Here is a 22685-nt window from a genome sequence, read left to right as displayed (position 1 = left end):
CCCATCATGACATCAGCTATTCTTCTGACACCACCCAGCCCCCCAACATTTGACCTGGTGACAGCAGGAGCCTGTCCTTTTCATCTACTTTTAATCTTACCCTCAGTATTAATATGACTACTTTGGACGTTTGCTGCTTTGAACGGAAGTAACCCACTGCCAGCGGCCAGTCCATTCACATACATATTTGAAGAATGTTTCTGTTTCTTTATTTTTCCTTCTAGCAATCTCCCTAAGGTATGGAGGAAATGGAAAAAAAAAAAGTGAGGGAGAAAGAGAGAGCGGAGATATTCTAGGGGGGATTGTGGGAACCCACTGATAAAGGCGTGCATCTTAATCCATCCTAAGGCCTGTCTTATGCTATGCTCTGAGCTTTTATGTGATCATTAGGAGTGTGTGCCCTCACGCACATCCACATGCATGCTTTAGGTATAAGTGTGTGTATGTGGCTTTGCATATTTGATATGTTAATGTTCACTGATGCGGTGGTAAAGTCTTTTTGAATCTTGTATATCAAGGCTCCTCGAGATCCTTACAGTAGATGTCTTCTATAGAAACATGGCACACCCGCTCGTTTTGACAACAAGGTAACAGTACTACAAGTGGAGTGCATAATGACTTGTTTTATAGCACATAAGTATATTAAAAGCACTAATTAATGCTCTGCAATTCCTCTCTAATGCTTTGCACTAGGTAGGGATTTTCTGTGTGTGTCTCTCTCTCTGAGGTTATGCCTTCAGCTCCCTTGTTCCTCCTTGAGCTTTAGTGGAATTTGGCTGATGTGCGCCAAGGGGAGGAGAGGAAGGAGGCGCTCATCTTGTTTCAGTGCTTTATGAGTCTGACGTGTTCGTCTGTAATTGCAGTTATGGGTGATTAAACTCTCAATGCCCCTCAGGATCCACAGCCAGCTATCAATCAGCGTCGGGCCGAGCTGCACAGCACTCAGATTGGTTCCTCTGTCTGTCTGTCAGATATCCTGCTTCATGCCGCTCTGTAACATAGCCATATAGCGGAGCTGCAGTTTGCTGTTTTCAAAATAGGCAAACACATGTTGCATTTCGAGTTTAATCAAGTGATTGTCAGAAAAGGGGAATGAACTGCACTTTTTCTATGAGGTGTCATCCTCCCTTGTTTATATTTTTCTGTTTAACAAAGCTGAGGCCTAACAAGCCTTAAGATAAGTCGATTTGTGAATTCTTGACTTTACAGGTCACTTGCCAAGCAAAAGAGCCACTTAATGGTTTAAATTTTTAACATTTTCTGATGTATTTTTTGTAGTTACATAAATACATAATATGCCATGTGCGATTAAAATTCCATTGAATAAATTGAGTGATTAATTACTGTTTTCACTCTTTTTTAATATCCTCCTCGTCTATGTGTTTTAGATACTTGCTGAAGCATATATGCGAGGCAAATCATCTTTTATAATTTAACTCTAAAAGCTGATGTGTGTGGGTGGGTGGGTGTACATGGGGCTTTTGAAATTAATAATCTGTTGATGGCTTCATGGTATCTTTTATGTTTATGTATTCATACCCGTGCCGTCATGCATGGCAAATCATTGCAGTGTGTTTGCATGTGTGGTAACATATTTATGACTTAAAAAAATTGGTGGGTAGATCAGCGGGGGTGGAACTGAGGCCTGCTACTTGCTCGTCTAATTGGTGAGTGTTTGCATCTGTGTGTGTTTATGAAAAATGTGCGACTTATCTACAGAGGCAATATACAACCGCGAGAGTCTTGTCCTCCTCACTATCCTCCTCTGACACTCCAATGGCAAGAGGACAGCATTTTCTCAGCTGAGAGAAGATGGCAGCCAGGCATCTGAACATTTCCTATCGCAAGGATTTGAGTCCAAGCAAAACACTTCAGCATGTGTGTGGTAATGAGGAGTGTGCCTGTTTGTGTAAGTTATCTGCCAGTGGCCTCCTCCCATTAGTTTGCTGACTTGGTTGAGCCCTTGTCTTCTGTTGAAGGTTGTGTGTTTTCTTTTCTTTGCCTCCTCCTCTGTGTTGTACTTCTGGATGCAACAAGGATAAAGAAAAGAGTAATTCACACCCTCGTTGCCCTAAGGATCCTTGTTAGATATGGCAGAGTGACCTCACAGTGGAGGATGCAGTGCCAAGAGGGCAGGAAAAATAATTTTTGTCAAAGCAAAGGCAGAAATATGAAGAAAAGAAAATAGACTGAAGTGAAGAAATGACTCCTCTTGCACCACATCTGAAGCCTTCGCCTAGACTGGACTATCTGTCTGGGTCAGTTCAGGCCAGCCTCGGTCTGTAGTGTAAAGGGCGAAGTCTGTAGAAATTACAGGCTGATTAATGTGTGAAAGCCCACATGGACACTAAACAGTATGAATACACTAAGACCTCATACACAGTGCCATTTTATTTTTTGCTTACTTGTCACACTAACATGTTTTAGATAATCAAACAAATTTTAGTATTAAACAATGATGACCTGAGTAAATACAAAATGAGATTTTAAAGGATGATTTCCTTTATTAAAGGAATAAAGCTCCAAACTTACTTAGGGCCCAAGCCCTACCTTGAAAAGCAATTGCCGCTATTGTTAAATCAAAGCTAACCACATTTGTTTCTTGGAAAGCTGAGTTCAATTTCACTAGTCACAGACGTGTTGAAATCACGTACATAGAATCTGTCCGATAAAGTGAAGTAGGCTAAAAGATCGCAAAAAGCAACACATCATGCCACGAGCTAAAGAAATCCAAAAACGGGTAAGAAACAAAGTCATTGACATTTATCAGTCTGGATAGGTTTATAACACCATTTCTGGGACTCCAGCGAACTACAGCAAGAGCCGTTATCTACAAATGGAGAAAACTTGGAACAGTGGTGAACTTTCCTATGAGTGGCCAGCCTACCAAAGAATGTCTCAATGGTCACGAAAGAACCCAGAACAACATCTAAAAAAGTGAAGGCTTCACTTGCCTCAGTTAAAGTCAGAATTCATGATTTAACAATTAGAGATTTGGCAAAAATGACAAAAACAAAACACTGCTGGATTCTGATAATTCTTGAAATCAAAAAGAGGTAAAAAAAAAATGCAAATGTTAATCTCATATTTGCTAAAAAAAAACAAAAAAACATTGGTGGTTCCCATGAAGATAGAAAAGTATTCTATTGACGACGAGACAAAACTCAAAGTTTTTATTCCTGTTACGTCTGGTGTAAAGCTAACACAGCATTTCATTAAAAGCGCATCGTACCAACAGTCAAACATGTACCTGAATGATTTGCTGCAACACACCAGCAAGTGTACCTCTGAATCACTAAAAGAACCCAACCCAAAACCAAATGAAGGTTTGAGAGTGGTGCTAGAAAACCCTCCAATATGGTTGAATTAAAACAATTCTACAAAGAGTGGGATGAAATTCCTCCACAGCAATGTGAAAGACTAATTGTCTGTTATCCCAAATGCTTGATTGCAGTTCTTGCTGCCAAGGCAGGCACATCCAGTTATTAGGTTTAGGGGGGCAATTGCTTTCTCATTTACAGAAAGGTTGGTCCTGCGACTGACTAATGACTCCAAGGTGTACCCCACTGTTTGCATGGATTAAAAAAGAAGGAAAAAAATTAGGAAGGGACAAATACTTTTCACAGTACTACAGACTTGGTGTATAAGTGAGTATTTAAATTTTGTTTAATAAAAATAAGAAAAAATTGTAAGTGATAGGGTTGAGTGGTATGTTAAAAGTTTCCAGTCAGCCAATGTTGGTCCATCCCAGTGTATTTGCCAACAGCTAATGTATTTATCCTCTTAACCCTAGTATGCTCTATCAGTTTACTTTTGCTTTTCAGTGGGCAAAGAAAAAAAAAAGGCCTTTAAGTTGGTGGAAAAACCCGAGCTGAAGCCTCTTTTGAAAGTTTTGCTGGGCAGCATGTGTTTGTTGGCAGACTGCCAGTGAAAATGCAAGAGAGGGGAAGTCAGCAGACTGGCTGTCTTCTGTTCACTGTTGTTCAGATTGACTCTGTCAGGCTGGCCTTTGAGGCCTGTAATCCAGGTGGTCTGTTCTTTGCGGCGCCCTCTTCCCTCCTCATCCTCCCTCTCTCCCTTCACCTCCGCTGCCCCATGCCCACAAACACGCCTGGCATCAGCGGCTTCCTCTCTGAGCAGTGGTGTCTTCCTTCCACCAATCACATGGCTCTGCAGTTATGGGCACATTGGTGTAAGCCAATGAACGACACCTGTTTCTCTCAAGAGTGCTTCTACATGCCAGTCATAACACCCACTTTATTTGGCCTCTGTCACAAAGCCAATCTCAACACGTAATTCACGGGCATCCAGGCCATGAGAGGCACAGGCAAGAAGAAATATGGATTTTAGCGATGGGCAAAGGACCTTCTCGAAAATTACTTTCCCAGCACAAATGTCACAGAAAATCTGTGTTGCATCATTGCATCATCGGAAAAAAGTATCATGCAGTAAAGGAACCTTTTGATAGGACTGAGGGATCATTGTTCAGTGGTAAGAGTGGAAGAATTACTCATTTTCTGCCTGAAAGCCTGAAAACTTTTCCCATGTTTCTGTGTACACCTGAGACTAGTCGAAGGGATCACATGTTTTAGCTTTTCCAACATGTATATGTTTTATTTTATTACAAAGATTTTCCTTTTTCAAGCCTGGTTAAAAAACATATAGCAACTGTCACTTAAGAACTGCTGCAGTGTTGTCAGTCGATGCCATTCAGATTTCTTTGCACTGGCCAAACGCAAACAAATTCCTGAAAGCTTCGAAAAAGTCTTTGTGCTTCACCAAATAGCTTGTTATAAGGGTTTATTGTCTGTCGTTTTAATTTTTTCTTAAGGTCAAGATTATGTATCAGATATCTGCTTTTACACAGTAACTTTTTTTTCTCTTTTCATTAAAGTAAAACGACAGCAACCTGTGAATTTATGTGGTAAGTTTAATCTGGCTCTTCAGCCTTCGGTTTATAATACTGTACTAAAACCTCACCTTAATAATACAAGTATTAAAGAAAACATATAAATTGTATTTCTTTACCAAAATGGAGAAAAAAAACATTTGCATTAAAAAACAATACTTTTTTTTGCTTAAACTGTTGATTAAATATCTGACGCCATTGTAACCTACTCAATCTGACAAGACTTAATTTAAACAGGTTGCTTGATGGAGGTCATGGTTCACTAATGTTATGTTTATACGTTAAACATAACATTAGTCTATTGTTCTTTCCATGATTCTATTTTTTTCTTAATCTATATTCTGTTTTATTTGGTATGTCTTCTGCTTTGACTGTGTTATTGTACAGTACTTTGGTCAACAACTGTTGTTTTTAAAAGTGCTATATAAATGAATAAACTTGAAACTTAAAACTGAAATATTAAGCAGGGCTGTGAATCTCTTGGAAATAAAGAAGCACTTGCAATTGTATACAAGCATTATTGGAGGTTTTGCTTTACCTTAACTCCCCTTAAATTTGGCTGGTCTTTGGCTTTTCCATCAACATTACACATTGTTTGGGGTGTTGGGCTGCATATTTTTTTTACATTGTTCCTTGAAAGCCACAATCTTCTGGACTTTCCAAGAATGATGTATAGGAAGGCAGAGAAATAACAACCTTTGTGTGATTAGTGGTTTTGTTGCTCTATTGGGGACTTTTTTGTTTAACATGAACTTTTTAGAGTCCATTGTAACCTGGACCAAAATAAATATTCAATGGTGATTTTTTATCTTGTGATTTTGATTTGAAAAGAATTCAGCTAGAGTATGGTATACCAATTGAAAATATGCAAGAATATATTTTGGGGGCAGTTGTGGATGACAAATAAATCTTCAGTGACCAAGGGCAGCTACCCGCCTTGAGTTGCTGAAGTTGATAACAGTAAATAATAGTCCTAGTTGCATGAACACAGCTTTTAGAGTCATTTCTATTACATTCTTGTAAAATGACCTTGACTGGGCGCTTTAGAAAACATGCAGAGCATACATAAGTGCATAGAATCAGTCAGTGGCAGATTCCTCTCCAACACCTCAAGAGGCATCCGACTCCATTGTGTTTTTGTTTTGCTGATGCTGTGTAAACACAGGCTAGTAGTGGTGGTTGCATCCCTGGCAAAAGAAATTGGTTTTATAATGAAAGAACATGTTCAAAAGCACAAACATTAAGAAATAGAGAGAGAGAGCAGGAGACAGCAAGGCTTGGAAGCTGATCGAGGTATCAGTTGAGAGGAAAAAGAACTGGCAGCACTCTAACCAGTGTGTCTTCCCAGGACATAAAAGACTTGCTGCTCCGAACTGGGATTATCCTCCACCTCTGGGGAGTCCCTGTGATGAGCAGCAAAGGCAGAATAAAAGATGTGGAAAGAAATTGAAGGAAACAGTAACAGAGGAGAGGAAGTATGGGGAAAAATTAAATGTGAAAGCATGTGCACTGGGGAGGGGTAAGACACATGCATCTATAGACTCTGATCCACATATATGCCAGCTCCACTTACGGACCTGCAGATACTCAAGATGCTTCAGTTGACCATGTTTGTGCTTTCTTCTTTTTTTTCTCTTTTTTTTTCTGCAACCTCTCCTGACCCCATGAAAAATGGCCCATGCTGGTAATTCAGCCATGAGCCATGTCCCTGTTTGATCTAGCGTCTTCCTGAAAATCATCTCTCCAGGCTCAGACATTTTAAATCAAATGTGATCCTTCCTTTCTAGCAGAAAATACTTGTTGGAGATGCAGATTGCAAAGGTCTACACTGCAAAAACACAGATCTTAATGATACCTGAAGAGAAATCATTTTGTGGGTAATGGGTTTAATGCATTCTTTCTTTGCACGTAGTCCACCTCTCCAACATGTCAGTGAAATTCAGCATATTAGTCTTTGCAAAATCTTGCTAATAGGCTGACAAAAACATAGCATATGGCCATGACAGCAGCTTGGCTTTCACCTTGATTTAAGAACAATTGTCTCTTTCATGAAATTTCCAAAGTTGTCGCTTGTATTCTTCTGGAGCAAATTTGCTACACAGGGCGGTGTTTAGATTTTCACTTGCTTAAAGAAAATATGAGTTTTAGAACCAGCAGTGTCACTAAGCAGCTCTTTTGGGACTTGGCAGCTGAATTAATTGTTGGTTTGAAATAAAGCATTCAGGGGAGAAACGTTACGCTGTTGACACAAGCTGTTTGAGTTGTCCATCTGACTTATTTTGTTAATAATGGGCCAAAAGGTAATTGATTTTGTGTGTACTGGACAGACTGTCTGTGTGCAATAGAGCAAGAGAAGGGGGCGGATGGAGGCGTGGGGGTGGTAAGGTTGGGCCTCAGTCAATGCAACTATATTTTCATGATTTTGCTTGTTTGTCTTGGATACAGCGTGCCTCCGATCCTCTGGCCTGCAGAATTTTGTGTTTGTTTTCGGTGAGTCAATGCACTGATCCAAAGTACACTCCTCCAGTGACAGAACTGACAGAACACACACGCGTGTTCTTCAGGACATACAACCTCTGGTCTTATTGGAGCGCGTGTGTTCCCACCCAGTTTGCGAGGCCTCTTCCTGCAGCACGTACACACATAGTTTCCCATCACCCTCCGAGCGGCCCCCAGTGTTTTAAGCTTTCTCTGAGAGACTTTCTCGCACTTTGTTTTCCTCCCCCATTTGAATCTCTGTTATCTATTTATGAATCTCTAGCGCTCATTCTATGTGTTCATCCATCGATCAGTCCATCTCTACCCATCATTCCCGTTCCCTTCATCTCTGGCTTGTTTCCCAGAGGAAGAAGGAGAAGGAGTGGGGGGTGGGAGTAGGGCAGTTCCAGCTTACGGCCAGCAGCCAGCTCCTTCTCCATTTGGATTTCATTACAAACAGACCAGCACCTCACAGCTTACAACAAAAGAATAATAATTATAAGGGGAAAAATGAGAAGAAAAAAAAAGGTGGGTGGAAGACATCGAAAAGGCTTGTAATATAGTCAGTATATTTAATCTTTCCGCTGGGGCGGGAAATAAAGCTTTGGTGTTGATTCTGTGTCTCAGAACTAACTGTGAACCATATATTTTTGTATTTAGATTTGTGTAAGAGGACAATTACCATTTTTATAGGCTGAATACTGACTCGGCAAATGAGTGCAGGGAGGGTGGACATAAGGCTCTGTATGGGTCAACATCTGCCTTGGGCTAATTCCAGGTGTTGCAGAGAGTAAACAGCCACATAAACAGAGCCTAGACACACAGTGTTCAGCTTTTGAAGTGTTTCAGTGGTTCCTTGACACAAATGGAAGTCGTCAATCGCCCACTGTCTCCAAACACGTTAGGAAGTGACAAATTCCTCATCCTGATGTCACCAAAGGGTAGGGACAGTTTGTTTTTGCCATCGTGGTAATTGGTATAATTAGTCATCAGTCACTGATGGCTTTATGACTCCAACGTCAATACAAGACACACCTTGTGGAACAATTTCACTTCCACTCCTCCACATATAATGCTGTATTTTTTTTTTATCTTGTGCATTTACATTTATTTTCCCTGCTAATGGTGTTTGTATTAACCTTTTAAAGACTGCTCTTTATTATTTACTTAGTTGTGATGGCTTTTTTCTGACTTTTATTGCAGAAATTGCAGAAAAAGATCAGTTAAAGTTTCTGGATTCGTTTTTGACTAGCCTGAAGGTGAAATACAGAAATCCATTCAGCTGTTTAGTTGGTTTAATTATATGACTTTATTATTTGTAGTGTGGCTCGCAGTGTTCTTAAAAAGAAATACTGGCCACACAGACCTCAGATAACTTTAGTTTGTGTAGTTGCACGGCATCATTGAGCAACCATTTATTATTTTTAATGTTGACACTGGTGCTTTTAGGCCCCTCTTATAGTCTATGCGCAAAAATAAACCACTTTGTTCTCTAATATTTTTCTGAGTCTAAACATATATATATATATATATATGTACTTCATGCAAAATTTTCAAGGTTTGTTTTAGTGTTTTTCTTTCTTTGTCGTTCCACAAACCATTTTCATTTTATTTCATAAGCGTAACCTTGCAGAAACGTGACCCTTGTTTGAAATAATGAATGATGAATCATTATGCCCAGCTAGATATGAAAGTAAAAAAAATTGATCTGATTCTTTGTACCTGGTCTTGCTAAATTGCATTCAGTCATGTGCTTTGCTGTCAGCTCATTATCTCTCTGTGTTTGTGTTTGTAAGTATATACTCGGTCGTGCGCCTTCAAGTGTGTTTTGGCAGTGAGCAAGTCAGATAAGGGCCTGTGTTGTGATATTCATCTCTGGGCTCAACAAAAGAGGAAGTTCAATGAATCAGAAGCTTCCTGGCTGTGTTGTATTTCCCCAGTTACATGTATTCATAGCAGTCTTGGGCATGAAACCTTAAATGTCCTTAAAAGGTTTAAATACTTTTTTTTTTTTTTTTTTGCTTTGCAAATCTTAATCATAGAGATTTATAATATAATAAAGCAGGTGGTAAAGGTGATGTTTTCTCATCATCTTTTGTCTGCGAACTTCAAGAATCGCCTCCAAAACCTCCACATTATCTGATTAGGGTCATTCAAAAAGCCTGTCAGTCTTTACTGTCTTGAATATTACTGACCTCTTTTGACTTACTAAGCTGCTGTGGTAATGAATACTCAAACAGAGCCGAAGAACATCAGTTGCAGTGTAATCTTCTTCACCCGACAGCTGCTCTGCAGGCTGCAGAAGTAATTATCGCTCAATGCCATGTCTTTGATCAACCACTATTGTCAGTTGCCGTCTATGACATAAGCCGCTGACCAAAGCACAGCAAGTGAGATATATTCACTATGCTGGCTGTCATTCATTTTTTTGAGTACATTTCCTTCACAGTAGCTGTGTTGCTTTCATTCTTTGTGCCCTTGGCCTTTTTACTCCTTCTCTTGGTGTACTAGTTTTCTCCTCACAGTGAGAAATGTGTGTAAATGAATTTGGTGTGTAAATAAAGCTACCTACTATAGGTAGTACTTCCAGTGTGTTTGCCTTTCTTCAAGTAAAGCAAATCACTGAGCATGACTGAATTTACAGTGCAGTTGACAAACAGCCACCAAGTAATTCCATACTTAAATAAAGCAATATGGGAAGGATAAGCCTGGTGATTAGTAGGTTAAAGAAAACACTTTTCCAACTTTCCAAGTGTGCTCAGTCACCAGGGTGAGTGGCATTCACATGAGGCTCTAAGCATGGAGCAAGGTTTCTAAAGTGTGTCTTTACCCAGTGAAAAATATGTTAAACTAAATTTGATGCTCACATTTCCTTTTGTAATTTCTCAGGTTGTTCAACCAGTTGCATTTGGCTTTGCTTCACACTCTTCAGAAATGCCTTGTTTAAAGGTTAGACCAGAAAGTTACAGTAGTGTGTGAAATGATCTGTACATAAGAATTTGGCCCAACCTCAGTCAACTGCACCTCTGTGCACGAGCTGGTTGGTGCTCTGCGTGGAGCTCCCAGGGAGAGATGGTATATCACCTCAGAGCTAAAGAGAACAATTAGGCCATAACAGCAGATCATAGTGTTGGCAGCCAGGGCACTGTTAGCAATAGTGCCAGTAATCTGTGGCTTAGCTGGCACCTAGCCACATCCAGCCACAGCTTCATGGCCTCTGCAGACACTTAAGAGTCACTGAGGGCACCAGCATGCCCTAGGAGCTGGCTCTTTTATCTACATGCTATCAGGGAAATGAACTGAAATGGGAGGAAAATAAAGCCCGTGAGAGACAGAAAGGAGTAAAAGGGAGGTGGGAGGGAGAGAATTAAGTCTTTAATGAGGGCAGTTGTTTCAGCAGGCAAAAAGAAGCGGGTTATATCAACACAGTGTATCAAATGATGGCTGTTAGCAGCCCACCTACTGTGAAATTATGGGTGGCCTGTTTTGGTTCTTTTCTGCCACTTATCCCACATTAAGGCCTTTATCTGTTGCTCCTACACTCTCTTGTTTAATCTACAAGTTGGTTCATGAATCCCAGCAGATGCGGGCTTAAACAGACAGTATAAAGAGAGTCTGGATACTTTTGATTAGCACTGTCATAAAGATCGAGGTATAGTTGCAGCTGGCCTGTCTGATCATATCTTGTCTTGTTAAAGTTCCCTGATCACCATGTGGCTTCTTGCACTGTCCTCAATCCTCACATACTGTATTGAGGATTGAGGATTTAACTAATAAAAACTGAGATGACAAAAACGTGTAAACATGGTATTTTGTTTTATCTTGTAGCATAGTGTTAATTGTGCAAGGACCATAATGAGCACAAAGACCACAGGAAACAAAGGACTAAGAACAAAAACCCATTTAATGAGCCTATAATGCACCTTTCTAAATTCATAGTCAGCAGAGATGCTGATAACATTCTTTTGTCTGCAACCACTCGTTTCTAAAAGTAAGACAGCGTTAAAGAAGTAACACGCAGGCGTGTGTGAGAAATACCATCCAAACTATTTTAAGTTATAAATGCTTTAAAAGCTTTCCACTAAGATTTACAAGAAGTACAGAATATATAAATTCTGTGATTATTTATTGACTAATTTATTGCATCAATCCCACTCACTGAGTCATCAAAATCCTCAGTGTGCAACTGGAAAACACAAGGTCAAGTACCTGTAGAAGTTCACATCAACAGAAGAAAGAGGGTTTATTTCAGGGTAAAATATTTGGTATTTGAAAATAAGTAATATTTTTAAAAAATCTTCTTCACTTAGCTACAATATAATGACTAACTATTTGTTAGGCAGTTTCACCAGTGCAGTTTTATATATATGGTGCCAAATAATAACAACATTTGCCTGAAGGAGCTTTATATTGTAAGGTGAAGACATTAGAATAATAGAGAGAAAACAGGAACAATCGAAAGGTCCCCTTTGAGCAAGCACTTGGTGACAGTGGGAAGGAAAAACTTCCTTTTAACAGGAAGAAACCTCCGGCAGAACCAGGCTCAGGGAGGGGTAGCAATGTTCTGCAACTGGTTGGAGGTGAAGGGAGGAAGACAGAACAAAAGACACACTGTGAAAGAGAGTTGGAGATTAATAATAACTAATGATTGGTGGAGCTTATCCTAACTGCCCTACGGTGAGAGGTGGGCACACCAAGTCACCAGCCTGTCGTGGGGCTACGGAGAGACAGACAACCATTCACATTCACATTGTTGGGCAATTTAGAATCACTAATTAATCTAACTCCACATCTTTGGACTGTCAGAGGAAGCTGGAGTATGCCGTTTTAAACCCAGGACCTTCTTGTTGTGAGGCAACAGTGTTAACCACCACGCCACAGTGCTGTATGAACAGCTAGTGCTTTTATTTATAGCTTAAATTACTTGCTTACTTGCATTTTTTATTAGATAAGAGAATTCCTCGCTTATCCATATTTTTTGCATCATTGCAAATAGAAGTTTTCAGATTTTTACTGCTCCAGAGCCAGAACAGGTTGTTTACTAGTGGAAAATGCAACTGGGAATTTTTTCTGTCCAAATTTCAGACGTTTTATAAACATAATAAGTTTGTAAAACAAAACCTTTTTTTAGAAGTGTGCGCCGATTCTATGCATAACCTGTTGATATTTCATCAGCCAATCACAAGCTCGCTCCCTACACCATCTTTTACACACAATAAACATACACACACACACACACACACACACACACACACACACAGCCCCACTTCCTCTCTCCTATCTACAGAGTAAACATATCAGACTCAGATATTTACACTTTGGACATAACTGAAGGCACCAGATTAGTCTGTTTATGTAGTGGAAAACAGTAGACAGACATTTCCCAATTAATGAGCACACATGCGCACACACAGAAAGTGTGAAGCTTAATGAAAAAAAAGAACAATGAATAATGATCTAGTTTTTGAAGCACATACACAAAGTGGTTTATGGAAGATTGAGAAAAATATCAGCCCGCTGTCGTCATGGCGATAGAGACATCAGCAGTAAAAACTCTAAAAATGAAGCCGTAATACCAACTCCCATGTTATTTTGGGCTTTGTTTTTTGTTTTTTTTCCCACAGCCCACTGAATCTCCTGGGTTATTTAGTTGAATCTCTTTTTCCCTCTTCTCTCTTCTTCCTGAACACATCCGGAGAAATGCTAATGACTAGTGTTTCATTCCGGCTGCGCTCTGTGCCGCTCTGTGCTTTTCAAAAGTGACTCACCTAGACGATGTCCTAAAACGTTGTTCCGAAGAATTTAAAAAAAGAAAGAAAAAGGGAAAAAAAATACTGCTTGGTGCCTCAAATCAACAGAAGGTGTTGGGTGGAGGGATGCATTAAAAACAGGGCCCGTGTTATTGTTGACATGCCACGCTTTCATCCAGTTTTTTCTTTGAAGATGCAGTTTACTAAAGTGCCGCAGTGTAGGTGCAAGTGACTCATGACTGCTTCGTTTATTGCAAAGTCGGTCTGTGAAATGATCGTTTTTTTCCTGGCCAGTCTCTCACCTATGCCATCATTCCCCAACTCAGCCATAGCCAATCACGGTTAGTATAGAAAGTACGTCGTCTGTGCAAAGGATCTACATCAAGTCCATTTGGATATTTTTTTTGTTGGTTTTTGCATTTTTTTCTGCACTGAAAGACTGAACAAAGTCTTTAGAGAATATGGGATAGGACACAAGCTATAGGGGTATTAAACTAAAACTGGCAGTGGTGTATGCATCCTTTTGTGAGCACAAACACACAGAAACAGAGAACATTATGATTTTTGCCTACGGACAGTCAATTCTGTTGATGATGATTCAAGAGATTTAATAGCTAAAAGGCAACTGGACATAAAGTATGTGATTTACTGAGATTTATCTGTTCTCGCTTTCTGTTTTTGTAGCATCCCACGCCCTTGCGTTCTACTAAATCTCCACTGTGGCACTAGTAGATGAATAATAGAGGAGCAGAGTTAGGCATGGAATGAAAAATGAGCATCTGTCTGCCTCTGTATAGGCACATGGCTATGATTGTGAATGTGTTTTTAAAAAGGTTAGACAAAACAGGTTGTTCCGAAGTAAGGTGAATGAGACGCTGAGAGGACAAGCATATGAAGCCAGAGAAGTCATTTGTGAGACAGCAGTCTAAAGAAAGGAAAGACACACTTTTCATCGGCTCTCAGGATTGTTCAGACTATAGTGGTGCACTTTCCATCTATAATGCATCATCCCTTGCTGGTGGCAGGGGCAACACGAGCTCATGGGCTCGTTAGGGAATGGAACCAATGGTGTTAGCTCTGAAGGCAGCTGAGTTATTTGTAGTCTTTATGTGAGAACAGTGGTTGCTTATCTTTTCACGTTGTCACAAGTTCCTATGTGCATCAGCTGCTGAAAATTGAACGGCAAGGGTTTTGTTCCTGCTTGATTGTTTTACTTTAATGCTAACAAGCAGACTGATCCAGCATGTTGTTTAAGCTGCATTGAAAATGTTTAAATCCAAGATGTACACACAGCATAGACAAGTAAACTCATCAGATGTTTAATCAGGTAAACCTTGCTAGCACTGCGTTAAGCCCCCTTTAACCATTCAGAACTGGCTTATCTCTTTGTGGCATGAATTCAACAAGGTGCTCTGAACAGTTCCAAACAGGTCCACATGCTTAGGATTTCTTTATATTTGAATACCTGTACCTCTGAGACATGATTTCAACTACCAGCAAATGGAGCAACCATCCAAAATTTGTCCGTGTCTCGTAAACGCAACTTCGTATGGTGCAGTATAAGTTATCGATTTTTTTGATATGGCTCCAGAATAGGAGTAGGAGTGGTTAAATTTATGGAAGTAAAGGTGATTCAATTAAACTATTGACTGTTAGAATGAGACTATATGAATGGGATTTTGCCCCTGCTGTCTACAGTTACAAAACAATTAGTTAGCTTACACGAATGAATAAAATGTGCTGTCTAGCGTGTGCTAGCAACCAAACCCATCTCCGCGCCAGTTAAATCACACCGCTTTTAGCATCCCCTTCACTTTCATCCTGTGCAGACCAGAAATTCTTTGTACTGTTTGCACCAGTGCTGTTGTGCAGATAACAGATGGTGTCATTTTTTTTTTTTCTGTAGAGAGGGTGGTCATTAATCACAACTGCAGCAGCTCACCTGTCAGAAAAAATGTAAACAGGTTGTTTCCAACATGTTCCTGTTTTTGCGTTGATCTGTCATCTCATCATCCCTTCTTATCTGATTCTCATCCGTTTATCATCTTTAAACACACAAGTGAGTAACAGCCAGATAATAAATTGGCAAAATTCCCCCCTTGTAATAACACTGAACAGCAGAATGAAAGAGCAAGAAAGGAAAGCTAAAGGGAGGGAGGCATTGTTTAGATGTAGGAGACTTTTGAATGGAGTGGAGAGGTGATAAGTAGAGAACTTTGTCTCTGTCAGCAAAACAAGCTGTAATTTGCTTATTTGTAGCTGTCACTTGTTTTTGTGTGCCCAGCGATTTAGACAAATTGACAGGGAGAGCCTGCAGACGGCAACGCTCTAAGTGGCTTTCAGCTGTGAGTCACCCTTTTTATAAGTTGACACTAAGAGAACCTGGACAGCTGCCACTCATTTCGTGAATGCTTCAGTAAGTTTTATTTTAGCTCTTACCTGCCCTGCCCTTATTCAGTGATTGGCTTTACAGTCACTCTTATCTTTTGAACAGGTTTATTTCATATCTTGCATACAGTACAAACTGCTGCCAGAGGTTGTTTTTCCAAGAAGCATATTTCTATTTCAAGTTTAACAGGTTAAGATGGAATTGGCTATATGAAGAAACACAGGCAGGAGTGGCAATGCTGCTCGCTTTTCTAGCCCCCCCCCCCCCCTTCCTTTTTTTTCTCCATTTTTTTCCTTGACCAGTAGGGCTTAAAGTCAAAGTGTTGGTTGAAGATTTAACAGAGATTCTTTGAGTTGTATTTTTGTATCCACATGACAATATTTATAGTTAACTGATAACAGAAACTGGAATTTGAGATGTTGTTGTATGAGCCGGGACTTTATCTTAAAGGAGAACTTGGCAAAGCTTAATTTAAACCTAAATGCACATGTCTCGTGTATGTACAGAGGAACCTTATTTCCACCTTGCTCCTTGCTTACTTTTCTTGTCCAGTCTAGTCATTTCTTTCCTTTCTTCTCTGTCATTCTTCTTGGTTTGTTTCTTCTTGATTCCCCTTCTCTCCTTGGATCTTCTTTACTGCCTTTTTTTTCTTCTGTCGTTACAACCACTGTTTGTTTCCTTATCCTTTCTTTCCTTGTCTCCTCTACTCTAATTTTCTCTTCTGCTTTCCTCTCCAGGGAGGATTAGGACAGAGTCCTTTTCATCCTGCTGTAATCCTACACTGGCAACCCAACTCCAACAAGAGTAAACATACACACGCATACTGTACACACAAACGCACACATAGATATTTCGCATTGAGAAATCTTTATGTTCTGGGAGTTTTGTCCAAACAAGACCATCCACATACAATCCAGTGTGACCACATGGTTCGCTGCTTGGTCATAAAGAGGGGGAACAGTAGAGGGGAAAAGTGTTCTGCTTTGGATTTTCCTCTTCTCCAAAAGCTGTCGGAAGAAAGAGGGACATAAAGAATGAATGGGAGGGGAAAAAAGAGACATAACAGGCGGATCTACCTCCCAGCCTGTCTCTGTCATCCCCCCCTCTAGGTGGGGTCTTGCTGGGATTCTGTTTGCTGAGTCCCACTCTCCCCCACCCTCCACCCCCACTGAGAGCTACAATGGCAGATTGGCAACTCTAATACCGCCACTCGTTTTATCTGCTTGAATTGAAACCCAGTTGGAGAAGGGTTATGGGAATTGCTGGCTCCAAAAGCGCTAGCTAGCTATTTATTTATTTATTTTGGAGCTATGTGTGTGTGGGCACATATTTTTGGAGGAAAAAATCTAATCATACAGATAGAAGCTCAAGAAGTATCAGTCACGGGATTCAACACTGAAGTAACATAGCTAGATACAGAGCTGTTATTAGCCCTTTTTTTAACAAGGATGTTTGTTTATTTCCCAAAGGATAGGGTGTTTCTGTGTGTGTGTGTGTGTGTGTGGGTGTGGGTGTGTGTGTGTGTGGGTGTGTGTGTGTGTGTGTGTGTGTGTGTGTGTCTCGTTTCTAACAGGAAGTTCTTTTGAGTCAAGCAAGATGTGCAGGAAGTATTTGGTTTGACTCAGCTGAAAACTGCACTGGTACTCAGTGCAGAGTGCTGCTAAAACCAGTGCACCTGCAAATGTATTTTGTAGCATTTTTTTAAATGATTTGAGTTTGTATGGCTGTTACTTTGGCCACGTAACAATAAAAAGGATGGTGAGAACTCCCAAAAGAAACTAAAGTTGCTAATCTCTGCTCTTAACTAGTTTAGCCATCTGCTTTTGTCCACTGTGCGGAAAATAGAGGAACCTGGTCACATACGAAATGTGGGAGCGTGATAGACAAGCCACACTCCAACTCATTACATAACATGTGTCCATGCTCCCACTGGAGAGAGCAGACAGAGCGAACTTGCAGTGTCAAAATAGGACAGGGTATAAAGGAGGGTATTTAAGGACATCAGAGAAACTGATGTGAACCTCAGCTCTCTAATGCCAGCTATAAAAATGGATTGAGAAATTGTTGTAAGTTAAAATACAAAAAGGAGGGAATGTCTTTGGAGACACTGAGATATGTCATTATTATTATTATTAGTACTATTGGTATTATCATTATTATTATTATTATTATCATTGTTGTTGTTATTCATGGGCATTTTTGCAACATTTAACTGTTCAGCATTTTGCTTGCAAAACTAATTATGTGAATCAGTTACTGATAAGGCCACTGTTGTTTGACAGATTATAATATCTATAAATAAATTTATGTTCAAAAAGCTGGTGTGTCTTAAAGGTGTGTCCCTTTGTGGGACATTTAATGAATAAAAATGGGGTCGATGGATGTGAGATTATAAAAACAAATTATGAAAGCAAAGGCAGGCTCAGTCATAAATGGAAAGTATGCAAGACTGAACTGCAGTGTTGAAAGTTGAGACAGGAGGTTTGTTATCAGTACACATACAACAAAGTTGCCAAAGTCTCAGTGACATAGCACAGTATATCAGTACTTCTTTGCTAATGTTCCCGCCTGTCTCATATCTTCTCTGTTGACAGCTGATGGAAAGATTAGTCGCTCAGTCAAGATAAAGAGTAGCTCTGATGGGGGGGGGGGGCTGTGAGCGCAGATGAGCTTTTGTACACATGACCTTATCCTTATCATTCTGACTTCAGTCTCAGTCACTGCAGGATTCTCCTCAGCTGTGGTGCAAGGTCATGCTTGTCATTTTCCTGAGCCCACTACTACCCCATTCATAAGCTATATGCAATATAAATCCAGTGTATATCCCTGACCTCATAGATGCCTCAAGGAAGGACTTCAGTTTACCAGGACGAAGCAGTCTGTGAGAGAGCAGCAGAACTGGTTGGAAAGATAGACAGTCTTTTTAAGTGTTTACCATATCCATGGCCCCTCATATCCATAGGTCTCTACTGTCTTTTATTTCTTTTAATGTCATACTTGTTTCTTTCCTTTGTCTCAGTTTCATTGTATATCTACGTTTGCCTTTACTTCACTGTGTGCTCTGCTCTTTGTGTTAAGCATTATACACATAGCTGAGAACAGGATTGACTTTTTAATAGAAGACTATAGACAGTTTAAAAGGGGTATCTTGCCACCAGGACATCACCTACTGGTTTGTGAAGTCCCACTTATATCTGTGATTTCAGCTTTTTGGCCATGGCCATCTTGGAAACCAGATGTGGTGACTGAGGGATGAATGAGATTGTGAAACTGTGCACTCGCTGGCTAATGATTTATGGTTGACAAATCATTAGCCAGCAAGCCTTTCCTGGATTATTCTCCTTTGTGACTCTTAGAAGGACCACAGTTTAACAAATGGATTTAATCTTCTGTTCAGTTTGACCTGACACCAGCAGGGGAGACTCATCAGGAAAGTGTTTAATGAAGTTGCAGATTAAGAAAGCCGAATGTCACTTCCCATACACTTCTAAGCAACCAGAGGTGTTTTTTGGAACTACAGGAGTTTAAGGCACTTCTACACTGGCTTCACTTTTCAGACCTGGAAACTATGTCCATCTATGGTTGTTATATTACTTGGAAGTTTTCCAGGATATGTTAATCCATCAAAAATGATGGTGGAGAAAAACAAAAGAGTAAAGAAAACCAACACGCGGTTCATGTACACAAGCGCTTCATGACATTCTGCCCATACCCACAACCCTGGATTTAATTGTCCTAAGTGTTTTTGCTGAATTGTCCATTTTCCTGCACAGCACTCACATTAAATAACTGCCTTCACACTTTACCAGATGTGCTAGGCTTGTGGTGCCAACGACCCTGGCTGGGAGAAACCAAGTGTGAGAGTGTTGTTTTGAAGAAATCTGAGTGTTTATTCAAAACTTAGTTATCAACGTGGCTTTTTGGTCCAAATTGCGAAGTCTTGCATCAGGTTTTTCCTGTCTCATTTTGAGTTGAAAATCTTATCATGGCGAAATCAAAAGACCTTAATATCATAAGAAAATATGACGGGATGGTAAGAATTACCCGTGTTTATTATCAGTGATTTTCTTTGTTCATTGGAATCTTCAAGATAAAATGTGTAATCTTTATGGGTTTTTTTATGTTTTTTTTTCCTGAACAGATTCATCAGGCCAGGTGACCTCTTCGCCCTTGGGATCACCTACCTCCCACCGTGGAATGCACCCATCTCTACTCAGCCCAACGTCCATGGGGCCCTCAGGCCCTCTCCACTCTCCCATCAGCACGCTGAGCTCTCCAATGAATGGCCTGGCTTCACCCTTCTCTGTCATCAGCTCACCCATGGGCCCTCACTCCATGAACTCGCCTGGCATGGGCTACGGTCCTAGCGTTAGCCCCCAGGTGAGGCCTGTTAAGAGACTCACACTTTTAAAAGTATACATTTTAAGGATGATTACATATAGAGTAGTAAGCATACCGACAACAAGTTATCTGTTATCTCACTCTCTGATAAACCAAAAGATATATTTCTTTCATACCCACAGCCATAGCTGTTGCTTGCACTTTCTAATACCTGAAATAGTTTAAACCTGGAACTCTCATGGTTAGGTTTATAAATCTGACAAACTGTGGGGAGAGGTCCCCAGATGGGGTAATGAAGTTTCTCATGTGATTTGTTGTTAGCAAAAAATATATATATTCCCCGACTAGTAGTGGTTCCTGGAAGGAACTGGCTGGATGAATTTGGTCACAGAGAAGATGCTGGACCAAAGACGACCTACTGATAGCTTTAATTGCTAGCAGAGTTCCATGAATGTCTGTAGTTTCTCATGTTTGTTTGCAAAAGCTTGCTAAATATTGGCCAAGCAGCAGTATTACTAAGAAAGTGCGAAAGAACGGGTTGTGAAGTTGTGCCGACATGTTTCAAAACTTTTGGTTTGAAGGCAAATGGTCTCCATTTCTGGTTTATGTCACACTTTTCACAGTTTCAGTACAGCTTGGAGAGCTTGGACAGTGTTTGTAGACAGATCCATCACTTTCATTCAAATTATAGGCGAAAGCAATATGCAGGTCTTATCTTCCCAGCAACTTTTGATCAACCTTCAGCAACTTGGAAGTGGTCAGGCAGTGCTAAATTATCCCTCACGGTGAGCGGTTGCTAGGTGGTCACTGAGCAGCCTGGTGTGACTGGGACCTTATTCACTACATCTTACACTGTCAGCATGATTTTCACATCCAAAATGGTCAACAGGTGTGTGGTCTGCAAAATGTCAGTAGAACCACTGCAGGATCAGTGTGGTTTATTTTTGTATAAAAAGGGGAAGGAAAAGGTTTGGAGAACTTCTGTGTTAGACTGCTGTCTGTATGTTGTGTTTTAATAAAGAACTGACAGGTTTTTTTGCGCTATAGATTGATGTAATCTCTCATTAGAGACCAAATTCTGATTTTCATTAGTTTTAATTACATTTTCATTTGAGGTTTGAGAGTCATGCACATCATGGGTTGCTTTTTTATTTTAGGCAAAGTACAATATTGCAAATTTACAACATTAATAGAACCAATTCCACCTGTTTCCCCATATTAATTTAAATATGATGTTACTCCAAAATGCATTAAGTTACTTTGTAATTTTATTATTGTGTGTTTTAACTAATGTTTTTTTAAAGTTAGCTATTTTTGGAAGAAATGTGTTGAAGGAAATTAAATATCATTACCATCCATCCATCCATTCGCTTCCGCTTATCCTTTTCAGGGTCGCGGGGGGCGCTGGAGCCTATCCCAGCTGTCATAGGGCGAGAGGCGGGGTACACCCTGGACAGGTCGCCAGTCTGTCGCAGGGCCAACACACAGGGACAGACAACCATTCGCACTCACATTCACTCGCACATTCACACCTAGTGGCAATTTTGATTATCCAATTAACCTATCCCCACAAGCTGCATGTCTTTGGACGGTGGGAGGAAGCCGGAGTACCCGGAGGGAACCCACGCAAACACGGGGAGAACATGCAAACTCCACACAGAAAGACCCCGGCCTGATGGTGGAATTGAACTCAGGACCTTCTTGCTGTGCGGCAACAGTGCTAACCACCGTGCCACCGTGCTGCCCTAAATATCATTACATTAAACATATTTTTTAAAGTGGATTTCATATATTCTATAATTGTAATTCAAATTAAAAACAAAGAAATAAACGAGAAAAAAGTGAGTTACTAGTAGCTGGTTGTTTTGCTGGGGCCAACAAGAGGTTAATGACCCTTCCACAGTTTTACCTACTGAAACCTTTTAAGATTTTTAATTCTTCTATATAGATATTGTTGACCTAAAGTTTTGCTACTGTCCATTTTTAGCGAGGGGCAAAAGCAGATCTCTGTAAACGTGAGGCATGGACTGTATTTATTACACAAGATCAAGAAAAAAAAAAGCCTCGTAGCAAGAAGCTGTTGTGTGTTTAGAGCAAAATGAACATGCATTAATCCTACATTTTTCATACTCTAAGAAACCAGAAAGCCTTCATCCTAGGTTTCATGAGGTTTTCGGTGTGCTCCCTTCCAAATCACAGCGAAGTACAGTTGCCCTAAGCCAACCAGAAAAACCATTTATGTATATCATGTCTTGCAAATTGCAGTCACATGTTTCAAAAGTGCAAATTACAGTCAAAACTTGCACACTCACACATATATGCACACATATCATTTTCATAAGCCAGGCCCCAGCAGACAGAGACCCTGCTCTGACCCTGTGGCACAGTTAATCAAGTCCTATTCAACTGGGATTCCACACTACTTTAGCTCTGTCACTCTTACTTCTATATCTGAGGCATATTTTTTTCCTGCCATATCTTGCTCTCGTCTCTTTCTATTCATCCATCCTTTTTCTTTGGCTGTCCACTTCCCCAGTCTTGTTCTATCCTTGTCTCAGTCACAACATCTCCATTTTCTCCCTTTTCTCTGTCTCTGTCATTTTCCATCAATAAGCTTTGGTTTCTTTTATTAAACACACACACACACACACACACACACACACACACACACACACACACACACACACACACACACACAATTAAGACATCAAAGCATGCAGCGGCCCAGTTTCCATTTGGTGCCATATCTAAAATTGAAATAGTTTCCCCCCAAAATGTGGTGGCTGCCCTTCTTTATGTTTGTTGATTTTTTTTTTTT

At 40.2% G+C, this 22685-nt stretch overlaps 1 protein-coding gene across 6 annotated transcripts in view; it reads left to right on the top strand.

The window, feature by feature from the left end:
* Positions 1 to 22685, top strand: part of rxraa (retinoid X receptor, alpha a) — a 106331-nt gene that overhangs the window by 40740 nt on the left and 42906 nt on the right. For all 6 annotated transcript variants that reach the window (XM_039615248.1, XM_039615244.1, XM_039615243.1 and 3 more), the window contains one exon: positions 19668 to 19906. In XM_039615248.1, coding sequence (XP_039471182.1) covers positions 19668 to 19906 — 239 coding nt within the window. The remainder of the gene's footprint in view (positions 1 to 19667; positions 19907 to 22685) is intronic.

This window comes from Oreochromis aureus, linkage group 7 (genome assembly GCF_013358895.1).
Source record: "Oreochromis aureus strain Israel breed Guangdong linkage group 7, ZZ_aureus, whole genome shotgun sequence".
In the NCBI taxonomy this organism is placed as follows: domain Eukaryota; kingdom Metazoa; phylum Chordata; class Actinopteri; order Cichliformes; family Cichlidae; genus Oreochromis; species Oreochromis aureus.
This window is presented reverse-complemented; position numbering and strand designations above follow the sequence as displayed.